The sequence below is a fragment of the Octodon degus genome, unplaced genomic scaffold, assembly GCF_000260255.1.
Source record: "Octodon degus isolate 3935 unplaced genomic scaffold, OctDeg1.0 scaffold00540, whole genome shotgun sequence".
NCBI classification, from domain to species: Eukaryota; Metazoa; Chordata; class Mammalia; order Rodentia; family Octodontidae; genus Octodon; species Octodon degus.
Genome location: NW_004525116.1, coordinates 92,540 through 116,158, shown reverse-complemented (window position 1 = coordinate 116,158; position 23,619 = coordinate 92,540). Strand labels below are relative to the sequence as shown.

Below are 23,619 nucleotides of genomic sequence, written 5' to 3'. Positions count from 1 at the left end.
AGGAATGTTGGCAGACTAAAATAATATAGGTTGAAAAAAGAGTATCTGTATTCAGTAGAATAAGTGCTTGCCAAGCAAGTGCAGGGTCCTGAGTTCAATCCTCAGTATCACCAAAAAAAAAAAGCAAAAAGCAAAAAGTATCTGTATAAATATTCCACTATAGTTATCTAGTACCTATAAATGTTTTGTGAATACAGAAATAAATCTTAGTACATAAATTTGAGTTTTAAGGAAAAAAAAAAAAAAATATATATATATATATATATATATATATATATATTGCAACAAAAACTAGGATTGAGGAGAGAGTAGCTTGGCTATCTAAGCACCTGCATGGCAAGCACAAGGACCCAAGTTCAATCCTTGGTACCACATGCCATGCTGGCCATGGAACTGGGCATGGTGACACATTCCTGTAATCCCAGCAAGGGAGAGACTGAGACAGGAGAATCACTATGAGTCTGAGTTGTGTAATGAGACCCTGTACCAAATAAATAAAAGATTAAAAGAAAAAAAAAATATATATATATATATCCTGAAAAGAAAGGGAAAAGAGATAAAATACTTTTACGTTGGTGGATTTAGCAATTAATAATTTTAATTGACTACAGGTTTAAATATATATTCACTTAAGTCTTGACTTATTTGCATTGAAGTTCCTAAAGATAAAAATATAGCCTGTTAATTTTTTATAGTTATTAATACAATAAATATAATCTATGAGGTCTTGTTGATGAAGCACTAAATCTAGATCACACCACAACACATGCATATGTGAAATAAAATCAGGAGACTTTGGCTAGCCAGATAGCTCAGTGGATTAAAGTGCCTGCTTAGGCAGACACAGGGACCAGGGTTTGATCCCAGGTGTGCTGTGTCGGCCCCACCCCAGGGGCTCACTGAGACTGTGATTAAGACTGGATATGGTGGTACGTGCCTGTAATCCCAACACTTGAGAAGCTGAAAACAGGAGGTTCAGTATGAGTCTGATCTGTGTAATGAGACCCTGTAGACCCTGTCCTAAAATACATAAAAAATGAAGTCAGGAGATAAGAGGATAAAGTACAGTTTGACTACAAGGAGTCTTTGTTGCTTCTTAATACCAGGTAATGTATTTAAAAGCCTTATGTAATCCCGTTACTGTAATAGACTTTGTATGTACACAAACTCCAGCACATGGATTTTTTAAAAAGCACTAAGACTAATGTGAAATAACAAATATAAAAGATGGGAAGTAGACTAAGTGGTAAATTTAATAAGTATGAATGTTACTAATATTTACACAATTGACATTTTAAATTAAATAATAAAAAATTAAAAATACAAAAATTCACTGACCCTAGACATTAAGGCATATTATTTTCTTTTACAACCTCTAGAATCATCAGAAGAATTTCTTTCCCAGTCTATTTATCAGCTCATTGGATAGCTAAGTTGTACTAATTGTACAATACTTTAAATTTAAGTATTTTGTGTGACCAATACTTAGGAAGAATTTCCAATAGGATACAGAGAACTTGACCCTAAATTATCCAATCCATATACTAAACACTATTTGAGAAAAATGAGTGTTTTAATTTCATCCCTCATATCCTTATTTCTCAAGCTGTAAATAATAGAATTCAAAAATGGAGCAAACACAGAGAATGTAAGAGTAATAGTGGTGTCCCCCAGAAGAATCAAATTTATGTGAGGGACAGGAAGACAACAATGTGGGTAGCACATGTTGAGAAAGCCTTTTTGTGGCCCTCCACTGAAGAGATGCCCAATGGGCCATCTTTATAAGAATAAGAATAATCTTTATAATAATAATTATTATTAGAATAATAATTCTAATATAAGAAACAAAGCTAATCAGGCTTATTATGAGAGTAGCAACTGCATAAATCACATATTGAGTGAAAACCACAGAAGCATGTGCACTGGCTAAATTCAACAGAATTTAGGGGTAAAATCAGAAAATAGCTGATAGATTTGTTTGGGGTTACAGAAACATAGTGTAGGAATTCATACAATCTCAGGTAGAAGGATGAGGAAGCCAAAGATGCAAGAGCCTACAGAGAGCTGGGGACTCTGATCATATAGCCAGGACATCATGATGATCAAATAGCAGAGTGGGTTGCAGATGGCAGCATGCCTGTCAATAGCCGTGACAGTCAGTAAGATCTTTCCGTGTTCCCAAGGGAGTAGAAAAAGTGTATCTGCAAGAGGCATCTGAAAAGGAAATGCACTGACCAGATTGGAGAGCATCTTAGGGATGGTGACTGTGGAGTACCACATCTCAAGAAACGAGAAGATACTGATGGATGTATACATGGGAGAGTGAAGATGTGTGTCCCACCTTACAGCAAAGATGATCACCAGGTTTCCAACCACTATAAAGATGTAGATTAAAAGTAATGGGAAAAGTAGAGAAGGCCACCATTCTAGAACCCAATGAAGATGAATTCAATCTCTGCTGAGACATTTCCACTCTTTATGTCCCTTGCAGAACTAACTGTGGATGAGTGAGGAGGAAGGCGCAACCCAGAGAAATGAATTGAAATATCATTTTGTTTACTGGCTTTTTTCTTTTGCTTGAACATTTCCAAGATTTGAAATAAGAAGTAACTTGTCTATATGATTAATATTGCTCTTGTTTATGGACGGATTGCATAATGATTAATAGTAAGTATTCACATCAAATATACTGAGCCTGACTCTCACTTTGTTATCAACTGGATGACAGACAAATTATGTAATATCACTGAACTTCGGCATCATCCCCTATGACCAAAATGTGTCAGTACTGAGTAGTGATAATTCAATGAATTATCACATGAAATGACCTATTATGAATGCTTAACATTTTAACTATTTTCTTCAGAGATATGCATACTGAAAGAATATTAGCCTTATCTTCTTTAGATCTTTTGTGCTCTTAAGCATTTGCTCTTTATCTTTCTTTTGTGTTTTAGAAAGCTTTCTGTATTTATGGCATGATAATTTTAAAACAATGGAAGTGTTAGTCTTTTACTATGGTTATATTTTAGTTTTAGAAATTTCTTTAAAAAAATGTATTTGGTTGCAATAAGGTCTCACTATGCAGCTCAGTCTCATAGTGATCCTCCTGTTTTCTGCCTCCCAGGCTCTGGGATTACAGGCATAGGCCACTTTATGCCTGGACACTGTGGCTGTCGCAGTCCGCTCTAGGGGCAGGGCTGGTGCAGCATGTGGTTTCTGGGATCAAACTGAGGTCCCTGACTTGCCCAAGCTTGCCTAAGCAGGCACTTTAGTCCACTAAGTATGTCACTTTCCCTAGAAATTTGTGATCACTAAATTTTTTAAGGTTTTTCCTCAAGTCTCGTGAAGCTACTACTGTTTTTGAATTTTCTCTGTTCCTTTGGGAATCTTGCTCTCAGATATTTCTTTATTTTATATCATTTTATTGTGATTTAATGTGTTAGGACTTGTCTTCTTTATCCTACATGTAAATGGGTCTGTATTCCTATCTCTTGGCCTTTCAAGTCATATCCTTTCACATTATGACACATAAATCCCATAGTTTGTGCAGTTTTCTCACATCTCTAGCTCTGATATAGATCCACATGTCTAATATCTCCTTTCTGTCAAGCTGGACTGTGGCAGTTTTCAGAGATCACCATAACGCAGCATTGACCATTGCCTTGGTGAATGTTTGGGTTGTTCCAGGAATGCTTGATATCTCACCCTTCTTTAAGTATCACAGTGACTTTCTTTAAGTTTCAGCTCAGCTCCTGTCCCCAACCGAATGCCTCTGACTGATGCTTTTCCTATCTCTCCTTATCTACATTCACAGACACATGCACTTGTCTAGGTTGGTCCTTATCTATATGTTTGCTATAGGGCCTCTCCCATAACCATTACTATATTTATTTTATTTTATTTTCAAGAAAAATAACAGTACACAATTTCAAAACAGGATTATAAGAGAGTAACAATGGTTAGCAGTACATTTTGAATTATCTTCAATGTAGTTGCTCATATTAAAAGATATAGGCATGAAAAATTGATCAGACAATATAGACACAAACTTTTTTTTTTCAATGGACTAATGCAATTAGTAGTATAACTGTCTTTATTTTTCTGTGTGTGGATATTGCCTTTTCCCTTCCTTCTTTCTCCTTAGACTTAACTATATTTTATTGTAGCTCTTTATTCATTTAACTTCACAAGATTGTGAGGTTATCTTTGCACAGGATTAGATTTGGTCTTTCACAAAACTTAATAGTTAGTAGGCATTTCAGACTAGCTTTTTAAAATGAATATGAGGTACAGGATCTGAGGATAAATCCTGAGGGGATTTCACTGACCTTATCAGACCCAAAAGCTACAACTCTTGGTGCATAGGCCCTGCTTTACCTTGGTCTTAACCATCCAGCAGAAAAGTATCAAAATGAAATAGAAGAAGTAAAGCCATGCTGTTATGTTGAGCTGTAGGGGACTCAGGTCAACAATTTCTGACATTGCCAGTCAAGCGGAAGACCCAATACTATTATGGGCTACAGGACTCTTTTAGACTATTTTGCTGAGTTTACACACCTATAATATTCAAATAATGGAACTTAACAAAAAAAGATGAATGTCTACTTTGTATCTGTGTATTCAAAGTGGTTAGGATAGATACATAGTTACATTCTCTTAATGAATAGAGTGATTTGTTCTAATGGTGTTTGTAAATAGGATATCATGTCCTCATCTTGTACAGCAATTAACCACTAGGAAGAATGTATTCAAATTGTTAATTATTGAAACTGTCCTACCAATTTGATTTGAAACTCTCATTGCTATTTATCAATAAAATTATGAGAAAAAAACAACTATTATAGCAAATATTACAGTTATCCTCACTATATAGATTAAGAACACCTACTTTACCTGATATTATTCACTTGCTCACTATTACATAGCAAATGGGACAGGTAGCAATAGAAATGAAAAGTTGGAAAATTGATCTAAAAAGAGAAGCATAAGCAAAAGCCTTACTTTCATGAGAGAACTATATCTTTATCTGGTTTTACTTAACATTTTACCCTCAGGCCCAGCTCTTAGTAGTAGAAACTCAATAAAAACAAGTTGAATGAAATTTTTAAAAAATGAATATATTTGAATCATGCTTAAAACACAGTTAAAACTTAAAATCTATAAGGAAGACATGTAGGAAAGAAAAGTATAAATATTTATATTGAACAAATCCAGTAAAATATTAATAATCAGATATTATTTACAATGCAATTTTATGGAGTCAACAGCTCCAAAGAGGGAACTTTCTCAAAATTCATCCAGTATCAAAAATGAAATTTCCATAAGGCTTTACTGATTGAATTTTTAACATTCAATTAACAAGTGTAGAAAATGAACACTTTCACCTCAAACCTCAGAGACCCTTAACTCACCCCTGCCAAAAACAGTAAGGCTTTTCCCTTCCCTTGTTCTCTGTATTCTGTTATTTCAACCTCTGTGGAAGAGTTGTTCTAGCCAACATAGGAACAATTCTAAAGGGGGAGCTGCAAGGAAGTTTCATCCCATGATAACAAAAGGCAGTCTCTTCCCTCAAGGGGATAACTCAAAGAAGAAAATGTTCTGCATTTTATTCTCATTAGATCTTCAGGATAACACTGTTATTGCTTCAAGAAGTATTTAGTGATTCTGCAGAATATTATTACTCATTTTCACAGAGCCAGCCTTTCTGTGTCTAGGTATAAAGTGGGAGAGTATGTTCCCAAAAAACTGCTTCAATAGGGCCCTAAGCTTACAGAAAAAGAAGTAAAAAATATTCAATATTATTTACTGACAATATGAGTTCAGAGGATACAGTGAATAAATTAATAGAATATAAATTAATTTCCATTAAAAATTTGTCATTTGAGAAAGCATTGAGTTATTTTATAAGAAAAATGAAAAAATGCCAATTTTTTGTGACAAATATGTACAGGGCTCTGTCCAAACTTTACTTCTAATTCTATCAAGTTCTTTGTACTTTTTCACTTCTCATCACAAAATATACCAAACCTTGATCTTTCTTTTGATTCTTGTATATGACTCCTTTTACCCATTTTTACAAATTTATTTTTTTCAATATTTTAAAAAATGTGTATAGCTCTATTCTTACTTCTCTTTCATGAGGAATTATCTACAGAAGAATTATGACTACATTTATTTGTCATCACAAATTGAATTATTTTATGTGTGAAATGATTTATCATTCATTAAACATTATTTTTCCGATGTAGTAAACATTTTGTCCTTCAGAAGTAAACTCAATCAAATTTATATGTATCTGCTATGATAAGTAATTATGAAAAATTATTTAGAAATCAAGTTACAGATTAACTTTTGGTATGTCCTTGAAAATAAAATTTTTAAACTATGGATCAAAGTCTAGGTATTCAAATTTCTCACACAGCTACAATTATCCAGTGCAATGTAAGAACTTGAATAGATAAGAAAGCTAGAGGATCAGATAGAAAGTCCTGAGATAAAAATGGGGGAAACAGAGCTACATAAGAAAGCTGTGAATTGTATTAATGAGTAAGATCACTCATTTAATATGTAAAAATTGTCATACATACGTACAAATTAAAATAAAAGGAACGTTATATACTTGCATTTTACTATCTAAAACTCACTATGGATAGTAAATAAAGAAAAGGAAAAATAAAAGAAAAATATACTGGGAGAATAACTTCAGAACATATTTATATAATATGAAGTGGGCAATCATCTACCCAAGACACAGTACGGCAGCAACTGGCATGTCATGACAAGCAGCCCGTATTCCGAAGACCAGAATGACAGGCACTCCAAGCATGACACTACTATTAGAAATTGCCAACTTCACTGCAGTTGCTTAGTTCACAGGTGTAAGTATATATTACCAGTCAGGGTGAGAATCCTTCCAATTAACTGAGAGATTCAAAAATCTGACGATTCTCAGGATCATTGCCTTACCTATCTTCTATATACAATTGTATGGCTTGCCACTATCATGCTTCTTAGCTCTTCTCCTTTACCTCTCTTAACTATTTAGTCCTCAAGTTCTTGCTTTCCTTTTAGTTGTATTATAACTTTCTATTTATATTTCTTCTTTTGAGTTCTTATACTAGGAAAACTATACGATATTTACACATATTGTGTCTGGTGTATTTCACTTATGAGTATGTCTTTTTTTTTTTTTTTTTTTTTTTTCGGAACCGGGGATTGAACTCAGGCCCTTGCGCTTGCCAGGGAAGCACTTATTCCACTGAGCCATCTCCCCGGTCCGAGTATATCTTCAAGTGGCATCCACTTCAATATAAAGGCTTCGAGTTTATCATTCTTTATAGCTGAATAATACTCCATTGTGTAAAAATGCCATATCTTTTTCAACCATTCCTCAGGTGATGGGCATCTTGGTTGTTTCCAAGATTTGGCTATCACAAATTGTGTTGCTATAAACATAGGCACACATATATCCCTATGATATGATGTTTTCAGATCCTCTGGGAAAATTCTCAGTAGAGGAATAGCTGGTTCAAATGGGATTTTGAGTCCTAGTTTTTTAAGGCGTCTCCACACTGATTTCCATAACGGTTGCACCAGTCTACATTCCCACCAGCAGTGGAGAAGGGTTTCCTTTTCTCCACAGCCTCTCCAACATTTGTTGTTGGGTGATTTCTTTATGATAGCCATTCTTTCTGGGGTGAGATGATATCTCATTGTTGTTTTAATTTGCGTTTCATGGATGGCTAATGATGTGGAACATTTTTTCATATATTTATTAGCTTCTTTAATTTCATCCTCTGAGATGTGTGTGCCCATCTTGGATGCCCATTTCTGGACTGGGTCTTTAAATTTTGGGGCCCTAGTGTTTTTTAGTTCTTTATAAATTCTAGAAAGCAGACCTTTTTCTGAGTACTTTTTAGTCAAGATTTTTTTGCAAATTTGTGGGTTGTCTTTTCACTTTGTTGGTAATTTCTTTTGACGTGGAAAAACTTCTCAGTAAGAGCAGGTCCCAGTTGATAATTCTTTCAAGTGTTTCCCGTGAGATTTGATTTTTGTTCATGAACTCTTTGCCTCCCCCTATGCCTTCAAGAGTTCCTCCTACTTTCTCTTCTAGGATATTTAATGTTTGAGCAATGATTTTGAGCACTCTTCCATATATTTATTTGCTATTTTTATTTCTTCACTAAGAAGTATATATTCATCTCAAATACCCATTTTTAGATTGGGTCTTTGAATTTTGTGAGCTTGATTCAGAATGTTTCAATTGCTGTGCTCTGCAGTGTGTCTTGAAATTGGGTATTATTATATCTCACCTTCTATTATTTTTGTTCAAAATTGTTTTTCTCAATATAGGTAATTGATAATACCATAAGCAATGTAGGATTTTTTGCTTGTACTTTATAGAATATCAAAGGTTGTTGCAAGGACATATGGGAATTGCTTTCAATCTGTAAACTACTTTAGGTGGTACAGAGATTTTAACAATATTTGTCTAATTGATGTTCATAACATGTCTGTCTATCTTGTGTCTTTTTCAATTTCTATCACTGGTATTTTCTAATTTTAATTGAAGAGTTCTTTACTTTCTTGGATAATTTTATTTTTATGTTTTTCAGTTCTTGTAGTCCTTTTGAATGAAAGTTTTGCAATAGTATCTCTTTTTTTTTTCTTCCCTTTCTAAAAATTTCATGTGAGTTAAGAGCTACCTAGGCAATTGGTTCACCAGGATTCATCTCACTCTGCTCAGCTATCCCAGCACTCAGGTGCTTCTGTGGCTATGATCCAAGGTGTCCTGGATATTGCTTCAGCTATCAGCAGACCTTGTTATCATCCACATGGGGTTTTATAAGCATGAAAAGTTCGTGAGATACAAAGCCAAGTAATTTTTACTCTAATTTTAGAAGACTTAGGAGACCCGGCTGTGTTCTTCTAAGAGGACAATAAAGTTGAAAATACTTTGGAGATCCTGAGAGTTTTGGCAGAAACATGGACCATCTTGACATTTGTTTTACGAATGTGTTTTATGAATGTATTATTAATGCTTTTTAATGCTCCATATTTTAGTCTGTAATTCTTTTCTAGTTGAGAATTTTTAAAGTTCATTAATTTTATTTTTTTCTCTTGTTTAATATTTACATAAAATCCATTCAATTATTATCATTGTTCTCTCTATTGTTAATTTTTGAAAATTTCATTGCTTCCTTTAAGGTTTCAATTTTAATCCTAATAGTGCATTTTATTTGATTTAAAATTATAATCTCAAATAAACTATGTCTCTGATGGCTATTATATGGTTGTTTGTTAGTTTTGAAGCAGAATCTCTCTATGTAGTCCCATATAACTTTAAGCTTCCTATCTAACCAAATGTCTTTTCCCTTGACACTTTCTCTCTGGCAGTTTTACACTCTTACAGTAAGATAAACATCCAAGACTCTTTGCTATGTTATCTTGGCCTTGTAACCAACTGGCCATAGACCAAAGCCATGAGTTAAAATGAATCTCTTCTTCCTTAAATTTTGGGTATCAGTTATTTTTGCCTCAGTGATGGAAAAGTGACTGCACAATCTCTGACAGCTCTACTATGTAGATTCTTACAGACCTGCTTCTGTTATTTGATTTCCCTTTTGATTTTGGTCATGAATTCTAAAATTCTCTTTATTCTGAGTTTTAAATAAAATTAAAAGCCATAATTTTTTTACAGAAAACTATTTAAAAGTCATATACTCAATGGATTATGTTAAACTGTGTAAGAACACTTTGTTTCTGCCAAACTGGTCAGGTAAGTTATCTTACCCACTATGAATTTGCCTGATTATAAAAGACTTGGACATTTATAGTCTAGTCCATTTCCTCATAATCTTACTGCAAGAGAAAAGCATTTTCTGAGTCTCTGGTGATCATAGTATATGTAAGCTCTTTCCTCTTTCCTATATAGTTCTCCAATTTTTGCTCCCTTACTGAAATTCTCTGGGTCTTTGTTACTTTCTGTTTAGTCTCTCAGCCTCCTGGAACACACTATCAGTGGAGCTTTTTCTTTAATCAACTTACCATTCACATAGTATTTCCCTTTATATTTGGAAAATGTGTAAGGAAAATGCAGTCATTTGATGTGAATCAAACCTTCCCTTTTTCACTTCTTTCATGAATCTTGGCCATTTCTTTCCCTCAGTGTTGATACCTATCTCCAAGCAGTTTTACATTTTTATTCAGCTCCCACATTAATTTTAGTGAAAAGTTTGATTGAATACAATTTTATTTACATTATAAGCATGACTAATTTTAATGCAGTGTCTAGTGTAACTATAGTATTGATTTCTATTATCTTCAATATTCTATGCTTGTTCTTTCAAAAATTTCATTTTAACATTACATTTTACTTAGAATTTACTTTCCATGTCATGATTCTAAAGATAACAGCTTTGATTTTGTTGTTCTTTAATTTTTAAAATATTTTATTAAAAAAATTTATATCCCAAGTTTATTTCTTTTGAGTAGGGAAGTACTAAATTGTTTATTTCTTCCATGCATTTTTATATTACACAATTATTTTTATTTATGACTAGACTTACTACCATATACTAGTAAGTGTTATATGTGCTCTAAAAGTTTCTATAATTGTACATTTAAATATAATAATAAGTTATCAACAATTAAATTAAATAATGTCCATTTAAAGTTATTATGTGATTCTTAGGATGATTCATGTTTAAATATTTCATATTACCAATAGAATGATTTTAATCTTTAAAATAACATTACCCTTTATCCAAAAAAATGCTACTTTAAATACAGATCTTACATACACACCTATATGTACACAAACACACACAAATGACAAATAATAAATGTAAAAATGCATATATGTACATAGCATCAGAGAAGTTAGGTTAAGAATACTGGGTATTTGCAAAGAAGATACATATCTTCATATTGTCATCATACATTTAACTCTTCACATAAAAATTTTACTGGCATGTTTTAAAATGTGTATGCTTACTTAGCTGTAAAATATTAATATACATTTGTATTGTTTCTAAGATCTAGCTATGAAACATTATGCTAGTATAATTATATGTGCACACATATCACTATGATATGATGTTTTCAGTTCTTCTGGGAACATAACAGATGGGGAATAGCTGTGCAGAATGAGACGCCTCTAATCCTAGTTTTCTGAGGAATCTCAACACGGATTTTCTTGGTGGTTTTACCAGCCTGCACTCCCACCAACAGAGGAAAAAGGTTTTTTTGTTGTTGTTGTTGTTTTCCAAACAGCCTCCCTAGCACTTGTTATTAGTTGATTTTTTGATGGTAGTCATTCTTTCTGGGGTAAGATATAATTTCTGTGTTGTTTTGGTTTTCATTTCTCAAATGGTCAATGCTATTGAAAATTTTTTCATATTTTTTTTTCATTTGTATTTTTTTAACTGAGAAGTTCATATTCAACTCAGATGCACATTTTTGGATTGGGTTTTTGGATTTGGGGGCCTGATTTTTAATTCTTTATATGTTCTGACATAAATCCTTCATCTGAGGGACAGTTGGCAAATATTTTTTCACAATTTGTGGGATTTCTTTTCAATCTGTTGGCAATTTCTTTTGATGTGCAAGACATTTTAATAGAATGAGATCCCAGTTGTTGATTCTTTAGCATATTTCCCATACAGTTTGGTTTTTGTTCATAAACTTTATACATCCCCCTATGTTATCAAGATTTATACCTACTTTCTCTTCCAGTAGATTCAGTGTTTATGTTTTAATATTTAGATCTTTGATACATTGTTATTTTAGTTTAGTGCATGGTGATAGATGTGGCTTGGGATGAGGGAAAGGAGAAAAGTAAGAATGAACCAGAAAAAATACATGTAGATACATGAGATAACTAATATGATTATATTACTAATTTATATTTCTTTGTTGAATGGAGCAGATAATGCTTAATCTTTTTCACTTTAACCAATTTTTCATACTTATATTCTATAATCTAAGAAACTACATTTTAAACAACAATGTTCAATATAAGATCCATTGTTGAATTCCTATCATCTTGTTTTTCTGAAATTCTTTAGCATTTCTAATTTTTATCTGTTTTATTCTCTTTAAATTTTAAAAAAGGAAATAAAGTATATGAGTACATGAGAATGCATGATTGGAAATTTAGTAAAGAATATATTTACTGTGCAATTTCCATTTTCTAATCCAACTATCATGAGATGAAAGTAGAAGTATCCACAGAACTTCATGGATCATAATGTCATAACCATCTTCCCTGTCTGCAGTCTTTTTTTTTATCAGATTCTTCTGTTTTTAGATACTGAGCTAAGAAATCTTCACTTGGACCCCCAACATATCAACTTATAACACACAAACATACACAACTTTTGGTACTGAACAGAATATTTATATTCAAGTTTTCTATAAAAATAATTGGTTGCCTTCTGGTGTAACATTTCATTGTACTTTCTATTCTATTTAAATGAAAATATTGGTTGATAAAAAGGAATATATATTGTATTATGAAAATTAATTTAGCTTGGATTTCCCCTTTTTGGCATGTCTTATAATCTTTACAATAGTCTTATATAACAGATGAGCACTTTTATAAATTACTAGAATTATAGAATACAAATTATACTTGGCTTGCCTTTAATAATTCTAGCAATTTATTAAAAAGTACATCCACTATACATATATATGCTAAAGTTTATTTTATACATATATATGCATATACATAAAGGGCCAGTGAAATAGTTCAGCAGACTAAAAAGCCTGCTTAGACAAAGTTAGGGAATAGGGTTCAAACCCCAGTACCACATGCTGCACCAGGCCTGCCCCCAGGGTGGGCTGAGCCCAACCAACCAGAATCCAGGCATAGGGGCATACACCTATAATCCCAGCACTGAGGAAGCTGAAAATAGAAGGATCACTATTAGTCCAAGCTACATAGTGAGACCCTATAACAACCAAATACATTAAAATAAATAAAAACATATATACATAAATTGAAAATAAAGGAAAAACATAATTGCCTCATAATTTGGCTTTAGAAGGAAAAGACAAATTGCTATAACTTCTCTCCCTTTTGAAATGTCTTTTTAGAAAACTAAATAATTACAGTATATCCACAATTAATGTCATCCTTGCTGTTTAATTCAAATGTACAATAATATCACATTTATATCAGTCAGGGTTTTGCTACAGGTACAGATACAATACAAGAAGTAAAACTGTATGAGAAAATCCAAGATTGGCTTACTATGGTCAGCCACAGAGCCAGAGAAAGAAGCTTGCAGAGGGCATCTGCACACTGGAGACAGAAGGATTCAGTTCGAGGTCTGGAGCCCACTGGAGTGCTCTGTGCAAGTCCATATCAGGACGCCTATGGATCTATGATGGAAGGCTCATGAGTCTGAATCAGAAGGTTGAAGGATCCAAAGCAGAAGCCAAGAGTCTGCGCTAGAGCCAGGAGATGATATCCAAGCTGATGGCGAAGATTGGAGCTCTTCTGAGGAAGAATGGCACCTTTCATCCTTCCTTTTTCTTTTTTAAGTGATGAGTTACTTGAGTATAATCTCCACATTAGGATGTGTAATTGCTGAGCCTATTAAGCTCTTAGATTTGCAAGTTGACACAATCAACCAACCACTACAACATTAAAAACTATAATTTTTGGTTAGGTAGATTTCCTGTTTATTAACATTTTTAGAAAAAATGTATTTATTTTTGCAATACCAGGGATCAAACTCAGGACCTTGCTGCTGATATATTGCTCTGGTCTTGTTTTTTATTTTGATGGTCTGGTTGAATTACATAAGAAATTTTTAATGACTAGTAAAATTTCATCAAGTTATAAAAAGAAACAAAAAAATTGGATCTCTCTCTCTCTCTCTCTCTCTCTCTCTCTCTCTCTCTCTCTCTTTCTCTCTCTCCATTCTGTCCCATTATTTCGATGGTATTTATATAAAAATAAATACCTATGTTTGCTCAGTGGAATTAAAATTATATTCTATGGTCTCTGGGGACTTTCCCAGAGAAAACTCATTGTTTCCTTTCAACCAAGGTTAATAGACACTTAGGAATACTAGCACAGCAGTTTTGAATTCTTTTTTTCCATAGATAATTAGTACTGAGTTCCTGATATTGCATACTAGACGGAATTGCAGTAAATAATACTCTTCATTGTAGTTTTCTTTTTAAAATTAATTTTACTGAGAAACAAATAGCAATTAGTTTCACAACAGGTTAGTAAGACAGTTACAATAACTAATACATTTCATGTTGTAGTCTTTGTAGTAGTTATTCATAGAAGAACGATTTGTACTAATAGTGTGTAGCTTTCTATTAAACATTTCTGCCAATATTGATAATCTATTCCTATTAAATATATTTGTCCTTATTAATCAAATAAAATTAACTCTATAAAAGTAAAAATCAACTTACCTAAATATTATTTCAGAATTTTCTTAAATATCTACTTTTTGGACAAACCCTGGAAGGTAATCCATGATCCATAATTAAATAAAAAGTTCACTATAACACTAGAAACATCAATCAGAACAATCAGTCAAGAGAAAGAAATAAAAGGGATATATAAAGGAAAACAAGAATATGTGATATACCAACCATTGTTGAATTCCTATTATTTTGTTTAGAGAAATTCTGTATCTTTTCTCATGGTTGTTTTAACTGTTTTTTTAAAATCTTTTTTAAAAATAAAAAAAAATAAAGAAAGAAGTCAATTTGTCATTAGTAGAGATTACAAAAACCTTTCAAGGGAGAGTAAGAAAAAAATCCACTGAAAGGTTCTTGGCTCAGGAAAAATAGTCAATGATGTGGTAGGACATAAAATCATTACAAAAAAGAAAATCAACGGAGTATCTGTATTTTAAGAATGAGCCCACAAAGGAACTAAGGTAACAATACAATTCAAAATAGCATTAAGAAAAATTAAACACATAATAACTAACCTAACCAAGGAAGTGAAAATTATACTAATATAATAAAATACACATTCTTATAATGAAAATCACAGTATTCTGAAGTAAGTGTTAGAGAAAACACAAGGAGATGGAAATATGTACTCTGTTCCTAGATATAAATAAGACCAATATTGCCAAAATGGCCATACTTCCAAAACTGGTATTCAGCTTTAATGAAATCTTAATCAAAGTATCAGCATCACTGCTCACAAAACTAGAATAATAGTAAATTCACATGAAACCAGAGGAGACATAGAACAGCAAGAGCAATCCAGAGCAATAACGGCAAAGCAGGAGACATGGAAATCCCAGACTTCAAATTGTATTGCAACACTAAAGTGTTAAAAAAAAAAAAAAAAAAAAAGCATAGGCACTAAAACAGACATTAAGATCATTGGAGCAAAATAGAAGCTTCAGAAATAACCCTAGGCAATTCAGGTGTCTGATTTTTGACAAAAGCCAGAAAATATACTGAAATGTGCTAGAGGAAAAACAGACTCTTTAACAGATGGTGCTAAAAGTGTTGACACACATGGTAAACATTGAATCTTGATGCTAAACACAAGAGGGAGCCCCACAACCACACAACTAGGATTGTTGATAAGAACTGAGATCCTCTTCTAAAGGGTTCAGAAAAACAATGGCAAATATCGTACTCACTTTAATACAAAGTTATGATGAACGAAATATGCCTGTGGAACCTCTCTATAGAAAACAAATGTGCCTGGGTAGTGAAAATGCTAGAAGTTCTGTCTAGATCTTTCTCTAAATAAGAACATGTTGACCCAGCTGACGGTATCCATCTCAGACTACTGAAGGCAGACTTCAGTTTTTGTCAAAAACACAAACATTTCATTCAAAGCAGCAACCTTTCTTGGAGTAGCACACACCCACTCCCAGCGCAGCCCCAGACAATCCAACAGAGAGTTCTAGAGCTAAACTGACCACTTAGAGGTCTTCTGAGCTTTTCCCTGAATCCCTAGTCTTTATCAACCTGAGTCCATTCTGGTATAAGTGTGTTTTGCTCCAAGCAAGGCTGCTACTTTGAACAAGACATCCAGATTTTAGACAAAGCACCTGAATATGCAGTTAGCTGAAATATGCATTAAACTTCACTTCTCTCTCTGCCAAATATGCCCTTCTGCATCCTTGCATTTATAATTTTTGCATTTATGATAATCCTTGGAGTGCCATGCTATCTTCCAGTGTGCTTGCCACAGAATACAGAAAGCAGAAGCTCAAAAGATATACACAAAGTATATGGGAACCATTTTCAAATATTACAAAATGAGCTAAAAGAAATATGAGGAACAGGAAACATGAAACAAAAGCATTATCAGAATTTTTTAAATTCAATCATCAGTGATTAGGGGAAGTAAATGTTTGAAAATCAGGCATATATTACAAAGCAGATAAAAATTAGAAAAATAAATTCATAAATAAAATCCATAAAGAGAAAAGCAGGGCCAGGGATATAGCTCAGTGGCAGAAGCACCTGCCTGGGCAGAGCAAGGACCTGAGTTTGATTCTGGTATCAAAAAGAAATCACAGCAAGAATCAGTGAATTACAACTAAAGTAACAATGAATCGGTAAAACATAGAATATTGTGAACACTTCATTTCTTACTCCTTGCTCTCCAACAGAGCTTTTCATTTTATTGAGCAAACCTCTAACTTGCATCCGTTCTCCACAGAGTGGCTCTCTTGTTCCTTACCTAGTTTCTGGAGGCTGGCAGTCACCCTGAGGCTGAATGCCGGAGGAAAGGCTGGTGATGCCCCATGATGAGAAGACAACCAAATCCTTAGCTTTGAGTGCACTCTGCATAATGGCCTTGGCCATCCTGCTCTTGTCTCCAGCATAACACATCCCTGGTGTGATTGCCCTGAAAGGAAACCTCCAGTTTTATCTGGGCATGGAAGAAATGCAGAACAATGTTACTCTAGCTGTAATGGAAAACTGCAGTCTATTGCTGGTCTGTACATTTCTTGATACTGGGTGACGAGTGTGGTACAGTCACTGTACTGTACATGGAAAACAGTGCTTATAGAATTTGATATTTCTGAAACACACAGGCAGACAGCTATACACAGATCTGGAACACAACATGTAATTTCTGAGTTGTCATATTTCTGGTAACCCATGTTTAGTGTTTTAGTGTACTTTTATTTAGTAGATAAAATTGCATATATTTATATTACAATAGTGTTTTGAAGTATATACACAGTGCTAGATGATTGAATCTAACAAAGGTTTCATTTCATAGTTATCATTTTGTAGTGAAAAAAATATTTGACATTCACTCCTCACATCATGCAATTCATTCTTTTTATATTTTATTAAAGTGGGGCTCCTTATTCAGACACTGAGCGAATCTAGGTGACCCAATTGTAAGAAAATATCCAGATATACTTGTGTGTTGAGAAGTAGGTTACTTCTGTTTGTTCTCACCCTTCACACAGGTGTAAACTCTTTTCCTGTGTTTAGAACTATGTCACTTGTTTTCTGTCTGTGCCCTCCTCCTCATCTTTATGATGAATGCTGCTGTTCTTTTCTTTTTCTTTTTTTTTTTAACCCTACCTCAGTTATATTTGTATAAAGATCACAGGAGGACAACAGCCCCCAAAGATGGCACCCCAGGGGTCACACCAGTCCTACTGTTTTTACATCAGCAAATAAGCTTTTACTGTGGAGCCTTGACGAGGGCCTGGGTATCTTTGGAGGCCTGGGCACCTTTGGGAGCCTGAGCTGTAGCAGAAGTGGAAGCCTTGGCTGGAGCCTGGGTCTTTGGCTGGCAAGGCCCGTGACCCTTGTCAATGTGGGCACAGATACACTTCCCAAGCTTGGGGTGGGCAATATAGGCAAGTCAAGCAAGCCTGTGGTTTACTCCCTCTGGAATGATCTTAAGATTGACTTTCTTGGGCTTGATAGCCTCAGCGCATGCCCTCATGGCCTTGTAATGTTTCCTTGCATATTCTTAAAGCCCTTCTTGTTGTGCTTCTTGAAAAAATTCATGTTCCTAAGGAACCTGGGACCTACCCCCTTCAGAGATTCATATCTTTGTGACCGAGGTTTCTTGATGCCATTTCTATGCCATTTTGAGGACTGGTTGTGCACGGTGTGGTTCTTGGACTTGGCCATAACTGCACTGTAATCCATAGTGACCAAGTGCCTGGAACCAGAAGATGAAAATCTGTTGTTGTTTTTCATTGTACACTATCACCATAGTGTACTTAAGGGTAGATTAAATGTTTAGCAAATCTGCAAAAGTTCTGTTTACTACTTACAAAGATGACTCCATAACAAATTCATAAATTAATATTGCCATAAATACAATGAATATCCAACAAAACAGAATACTAAAGTATGTGTGATAAAATATATAATGTAGATTTAAATTTTAAATATTGCAGTAAAAGATACTCTACATTACTATAAATCCGTTTTAAAAAAATTTCCATTCAGCTCAGACACACTTATTCCATTTTCTTGCGACTTTCTAAAATATTTCCAGTTGTTGATGAATGGTTTTATGAAGCATGATCAAAAATGAGGTGAACACTGCTGCTGAGCACCCTGCAGCTCAATGTCAGTCTCATGAAAATGTTATGCTGTATCCGTGTCCACTTTCTTCACTGTGTGACCTATGGATTTTCCTCAAAGCAAAAAAGACTACAAAAATATGTTTTAAATTAATTCAAGACATCAAAACTGAAGTGAAAACAAAACTAAAGACATAAAAAGAGTTCCAAAACTGCTCCCGAAAATGGCAATAATGATAGGATGATATTTGAAGGAAGCCGGAGGATTTTGAAGGGAATTAATGACAATGTGTGTCATGTAATAATTTTTCAAGTTAAACATTTACTATATTTTTTCAATCATACTGCATTAAATCCTCAAATTTTCTACTTAACATTTAAAATACACTTCAAAATAAAATTCACAAGTCAATATTACTGAAAATATAGTAAACAAATCCATACATCTAAATTCAGCAACATGATTCATTACTATGAGATCAAGACAACTCATCTATATGTAAAATAAATAATGATGTAAGATAAGTAGAAATGTTTAACTAAATTAATCTGATAAAAATCAAGACAATATGTATACCATACTTTGGAAAGTTTTTCATTAGGCAAAATTCTGAATAAACCAATAATAAAATTTAATTATAACAATAGAGCTATATCAATCAGGTTGGCTCATTAACACCTAACAAAAATAAAATAAGTATTAGGAGTTATTGGAATACCAGCAAGATATTATCTATTATAATAACACAGTATTTCATAAAACTATGTTGTTAATAAATGAGTATTGCATTTATGTGGGGAAAAAAAGACAAGACAAAATAATTAAAGTGACCAACCATGAATTTAGAAAAGTTGTAGTGACAGGAATGTCTCAATTATTTAATAGACAATAAATGAAATTCTCTCATCTAAGAACTGAAGAAAAAGAAACTAAATTGCAAATAGACATGGTATGTTTATAACCTAAAAACATTATTTATGATTCTTTGCATTTTAATTTGAAAGTCTAAGAATAACAAGGGAAATACAGTTACACTACACACTCAAAGAGGAAATAACCCATAAAATATTAACATAAGATTTATTTATGATCCTTTAAAAAGTGTACTGGTGAAATGGAGTAGCCAATCTAGAGTACTGCACCCAATTTCAAGTGAGGTGTGTGAAGACCAGGATAGAGAACTAAAATAAATTCAGGTTTCGTCATCATAGTTGTCTCAAAGATCTATGAACCTGAATTCACCACATGGCATGAGACAGAATCTGTGAAAATCCCACACGAAGACATGAGCTGAAACAAAGTGCAATAATAGAAGCTGAATAGATCTGAAATATACATTTTGTGGAATTATTAATGTTCACTCAGATAAAGCTGGTTTCCCTCAGACATATCAGTGAAGGAATTTCCACACTAGTGAAAGGTAGGAGCAGTTGATCCCTAAGCCCCTTCTCCTTTAAATGTTATGTAATCTGAAGATAAATTTGAAGGTAGGTAATTCCTTCTTAATAAATTCAGAGTGGAAGCCCATATTTTCAGCCAAGATGAGACAGGAGGCTTGAACCTTCTTTTCCATTCATTTATACAACACACTTTCTATGTTACTTAACAAATGACTCAAAGAAGTAAAGGTATCCTAAGGATTTTCTTTGAGATTCTGCATGAAACACAGTCCTAGCAAAAATGAATAGAACTTACTCAATGTAGTTTCATGTTTTACAAATGTATGTTATCTATTACATACAAACAAAACTCCTGTGAAGTAAAAGAAGGTGTATTTTACTATTCCTATTTTCCATAAATTAAAATTTAGATACAGAAGAGAATAATAGATTAACCAAATACCAAATCTATATATTTGATTGTTTGAATCAGGGTGGACTTTTTTTGTTTGTTTGTTTGTTTGTTTTTGCATTAAGGTCATGGTGTACAGGGTCTCACTGCATAGATCGGGCTCATAGCGAAAACATCAGTTCTAAAATTTCAAACAACTCACCCAAGGTCACACACAGATAGATGACACACTCTCATAATTTAAATAATCTTATACACAATTAGTTTAAATGTATAAATCATCTGAAAAATGTTCTAATTATAAAGTCTTAGAAGAAAACCCAGTCTTGCCAATCACTTTCCGAATGGCCAGCTGTACATCTTTGTTCCTGAGGCTGTATACCATGGGGTTTAACAGTGGGGTGATGATGGTATAGGTCACTGTCACCAGCCTGTCTTTGCCTGTTGTATATTTGGCTGAAGGTCGCAGGTAGACAAAGGATGCACAACCATAATGGACAATGACCACAATGAGATGAGAAGCACAAGTGGAGAAGGCTTTTCGCTTGCCTTCAGCTGATGGGATCTTCATGATGGTGTGAACAATGAAGCCATAAGATATGCAAATGAAGAGCAAGGGGACAACAAGCACAAGAACCCCACAGATGAAGATGACCAGTTCATTGATGTAGGTTTCAGCACAGGCAAGACGGATGACAGGTGAGATATCACAAAAGTAGTGATTGACTTTGTTGGAACCACAGAAAGGAAGGCTGAAGACTAAAGTTGTTCCCACCAAAGATATTAGAAAGCCACTAACAACACATGTTGCTGCCAGCTGTCCACACACTCTCCAACTCATGAGAATGGGATAATGCAAAGGCTGACAAATGGCAGCATAACGATCGTAACCCATGACTCCCAGAAGCAGGCAATTGGTGACAGCAAATCCAAGGAAGAAGAACATTTGAGTGGCACAACTCATGAAGGAGAGTGTCCTCAGTACAGAGAGCAGGTTAATGAGCATCTTGGGCAGAATCACAATAGTGTAGAAGATCTCAGAAGTGGAGAGAACACCTAAAAAGAAGTACATGGGTGTGTGGAGGCTCCGATCCAAGTGAATGACTGAGATGATGGTGATATTTCCACTTAAGATGATCAGATAGAGGCTGAGAAAGGCCACAAAGAGGACAAGCTGCAATTCCCCAAGGCTGGAAAAACCCAGCAGTAGGAACTCAGTGACAAAGGAGGAATTGGCCATGAAGATTTGATCCCATGGAATAAACCCAATGTGATCAGGTCCTGAGGCTTTGAAAGTAAGGAACTGGAATTTTACTCTCAGAAATTAGTTATGTCAGCCTTGTTTAAAAAAAGCAAAAAAATGAAATGGAAGAGAAATAAAGGACTGTTAATTAAGCAGAAATTATTCCAAATAGGTATATAACCATGCTGCTATTTTTCTGTCTCTGATTTTAGTGTGAATGTGGGGACAATTGTTGATGTGAAAAAACACCACTCTTGGCTCAAATAAATCTATTATTTTTATACATGATCCCCACTTGATTTTTCCAGAGTTCTAATCCTCAAGAATCCTATATCTATGTTAATTACTATTTTGACATTTTATTCTGACTGCTTATATATGTAAGAGCATCCACATCTGAGGATTCCCTCCTATACACATATCCTTCCTACAAATTGCTCATCTAAAAAAACACTTCTTAATCTGTCTTTACATTTTTTGTCCTTAGAAAACAATGATCCCCTTCCACAACTAATTGTCTACCCAATTTTCATGAAGTTACCTATTAAAATCAAACTTTAAAACTATTATTATTGTTTTAGAAGTAGCTTTATGATTCCTCCGCAAACTTTTATCAGATGTTAAATGGATTTCTCTTTACAGAAAACATACAGCTAGAATAATTTAGTGTGTCATCAGTAGTCATCAGTTGCCCTATTTTGTTACGTGCTTTACCTTTGGTATCCCTGACTGAGGGGGCAAACAAACTGTCACTCTCAGGATCTGTCTGTGAATGCATGAATAGGGAGGCTCAGATCCTATACCTACACTAAGGTCTCTGATACAGTTATAGCTGCTAGATTTCATATATTTTAATGGGAAAATTTTATCCACTTCTCACACTCAACTCATAATTCACCTGGTTTCTATACTCAAAAAGTTTCATAATTCTCTTACAAAAACTGTAGATACCTAAGTCATGTTTAAACTCACCATTGTCTCATCCTCCCCATACATTTTTTATCTGAAATATCTTTAGAATATCTCTTTTTTTTTCTTGTTTTATGTAATAAATGAACTCTTCCCTGTATTATACAAATAACTCTCTAGATTAGCTTTTCTCATTCTGAATCATCCTCCCTAATAACAGCAAAGTTGCTTTTCTACAGTCCCAATTCAATCCTTAAAAACAAAACTAAGTAAACCTCAATTGTCAATAAAATGTTCTAGGTCCTGAATAATTTTCCCAAATTTTTCACTTAATATGGAAGTAGTTTTGATTCCTCTACATATATGGATTCAGAAACATTTTAGAATTTAAAAATTCTGACCAGTCATGTCATTTCTTGTACTACTTCCAACATTTGGAAATATCCCATGTTTCATGTTTTTTCTTTCAATTTTGAGGTTTGCTTACAATTTTTAATTTAATAAGCCATACTCATGAAATCCTCCCTATAGTTTCACAATCATGTATATCACTTTATCTGGGTTTCTACTGAGATCAATAGAATTATATTTGCTTTGTCATTATTAATGTTTATTTTTGATTCTATGAAGTATAACTTGCTTGAAAGATTTTTTCATCCTAAAAGTTTGAAGCAGAAAGTTCACGTTGTATGGTAGATTACAGTCCAAGTAATTGTTATCATTCACTTTTCTACTTAGACAAAAATTGTATAAAACTCTAAAATTTGACCTAAACAAAGAACTTAACTTCCATTTCTAGATATCTTTTAATTATCTTATAATGTAATTTATAAATAAACAACATACGGTATTCCTCTGACTATGCAAAGTCTCCACTAGTGTTCTTTCTGAGACACATTTTCTGCCTTTTCACCTTCCCTGCCTCCATTCCCTTACTCATAACTAGCAGTAAGCAGATAGCTATCACATGGGAAAATTCAACAGTGTTTAATTTGACAAGCAAATAAATTAGTCAACTACCACTACTCTACATACTAGAAAACAAAGTCTCTAAACAGAAATAATAATGTCGTATTCCTTCAAATCAAAGTTCCAGTGTCCTGTGGCAAACAGGTTTTTTCATTCTAAGGCACTTCCTGGAAATTTCTGTGAGG

General features: G+C 33.7%; 1 protein-coding gene and 1 pseudogene across 1 annotated transcript; both read right to left on the bottom strand.

The window, feature by feature from the left end:
- Nucleotides 1-1,551: 1,551 nt before the first annotated feature.
- LOC101571758 lies at nt 1,552-16,821 on the bottom strand (annotated as a pseudogene).
- Nucleotides 16,822-20,611: 3,790 nt separating this feature from the next.
- Nucleotides 20,612-21,553, bottom strand: LOC101571358 (olfactory receptor 10R2-like). Its single transcript, XM_004648683.1, has one exon. It carries the CDS (start codon nt 21,551-21,553, stop codon nt 20,612-20,614), a length of 942 nt encoding a protein of 313 aa, XP_004648740.1.
- Nucleotides 21,554-23,619: the final 2,066 nt, after the last annotated feature.

Excerpts from the sequence above, each read along its gene's own strand:
- LOC101571358 (XM_004648683.1), bottom strand. The coding sequence starts at position 21,553 with ATGGCCAATTCCTCCTTTGTCACTGAGTTCCTACTGCTGGGTTTTTCC.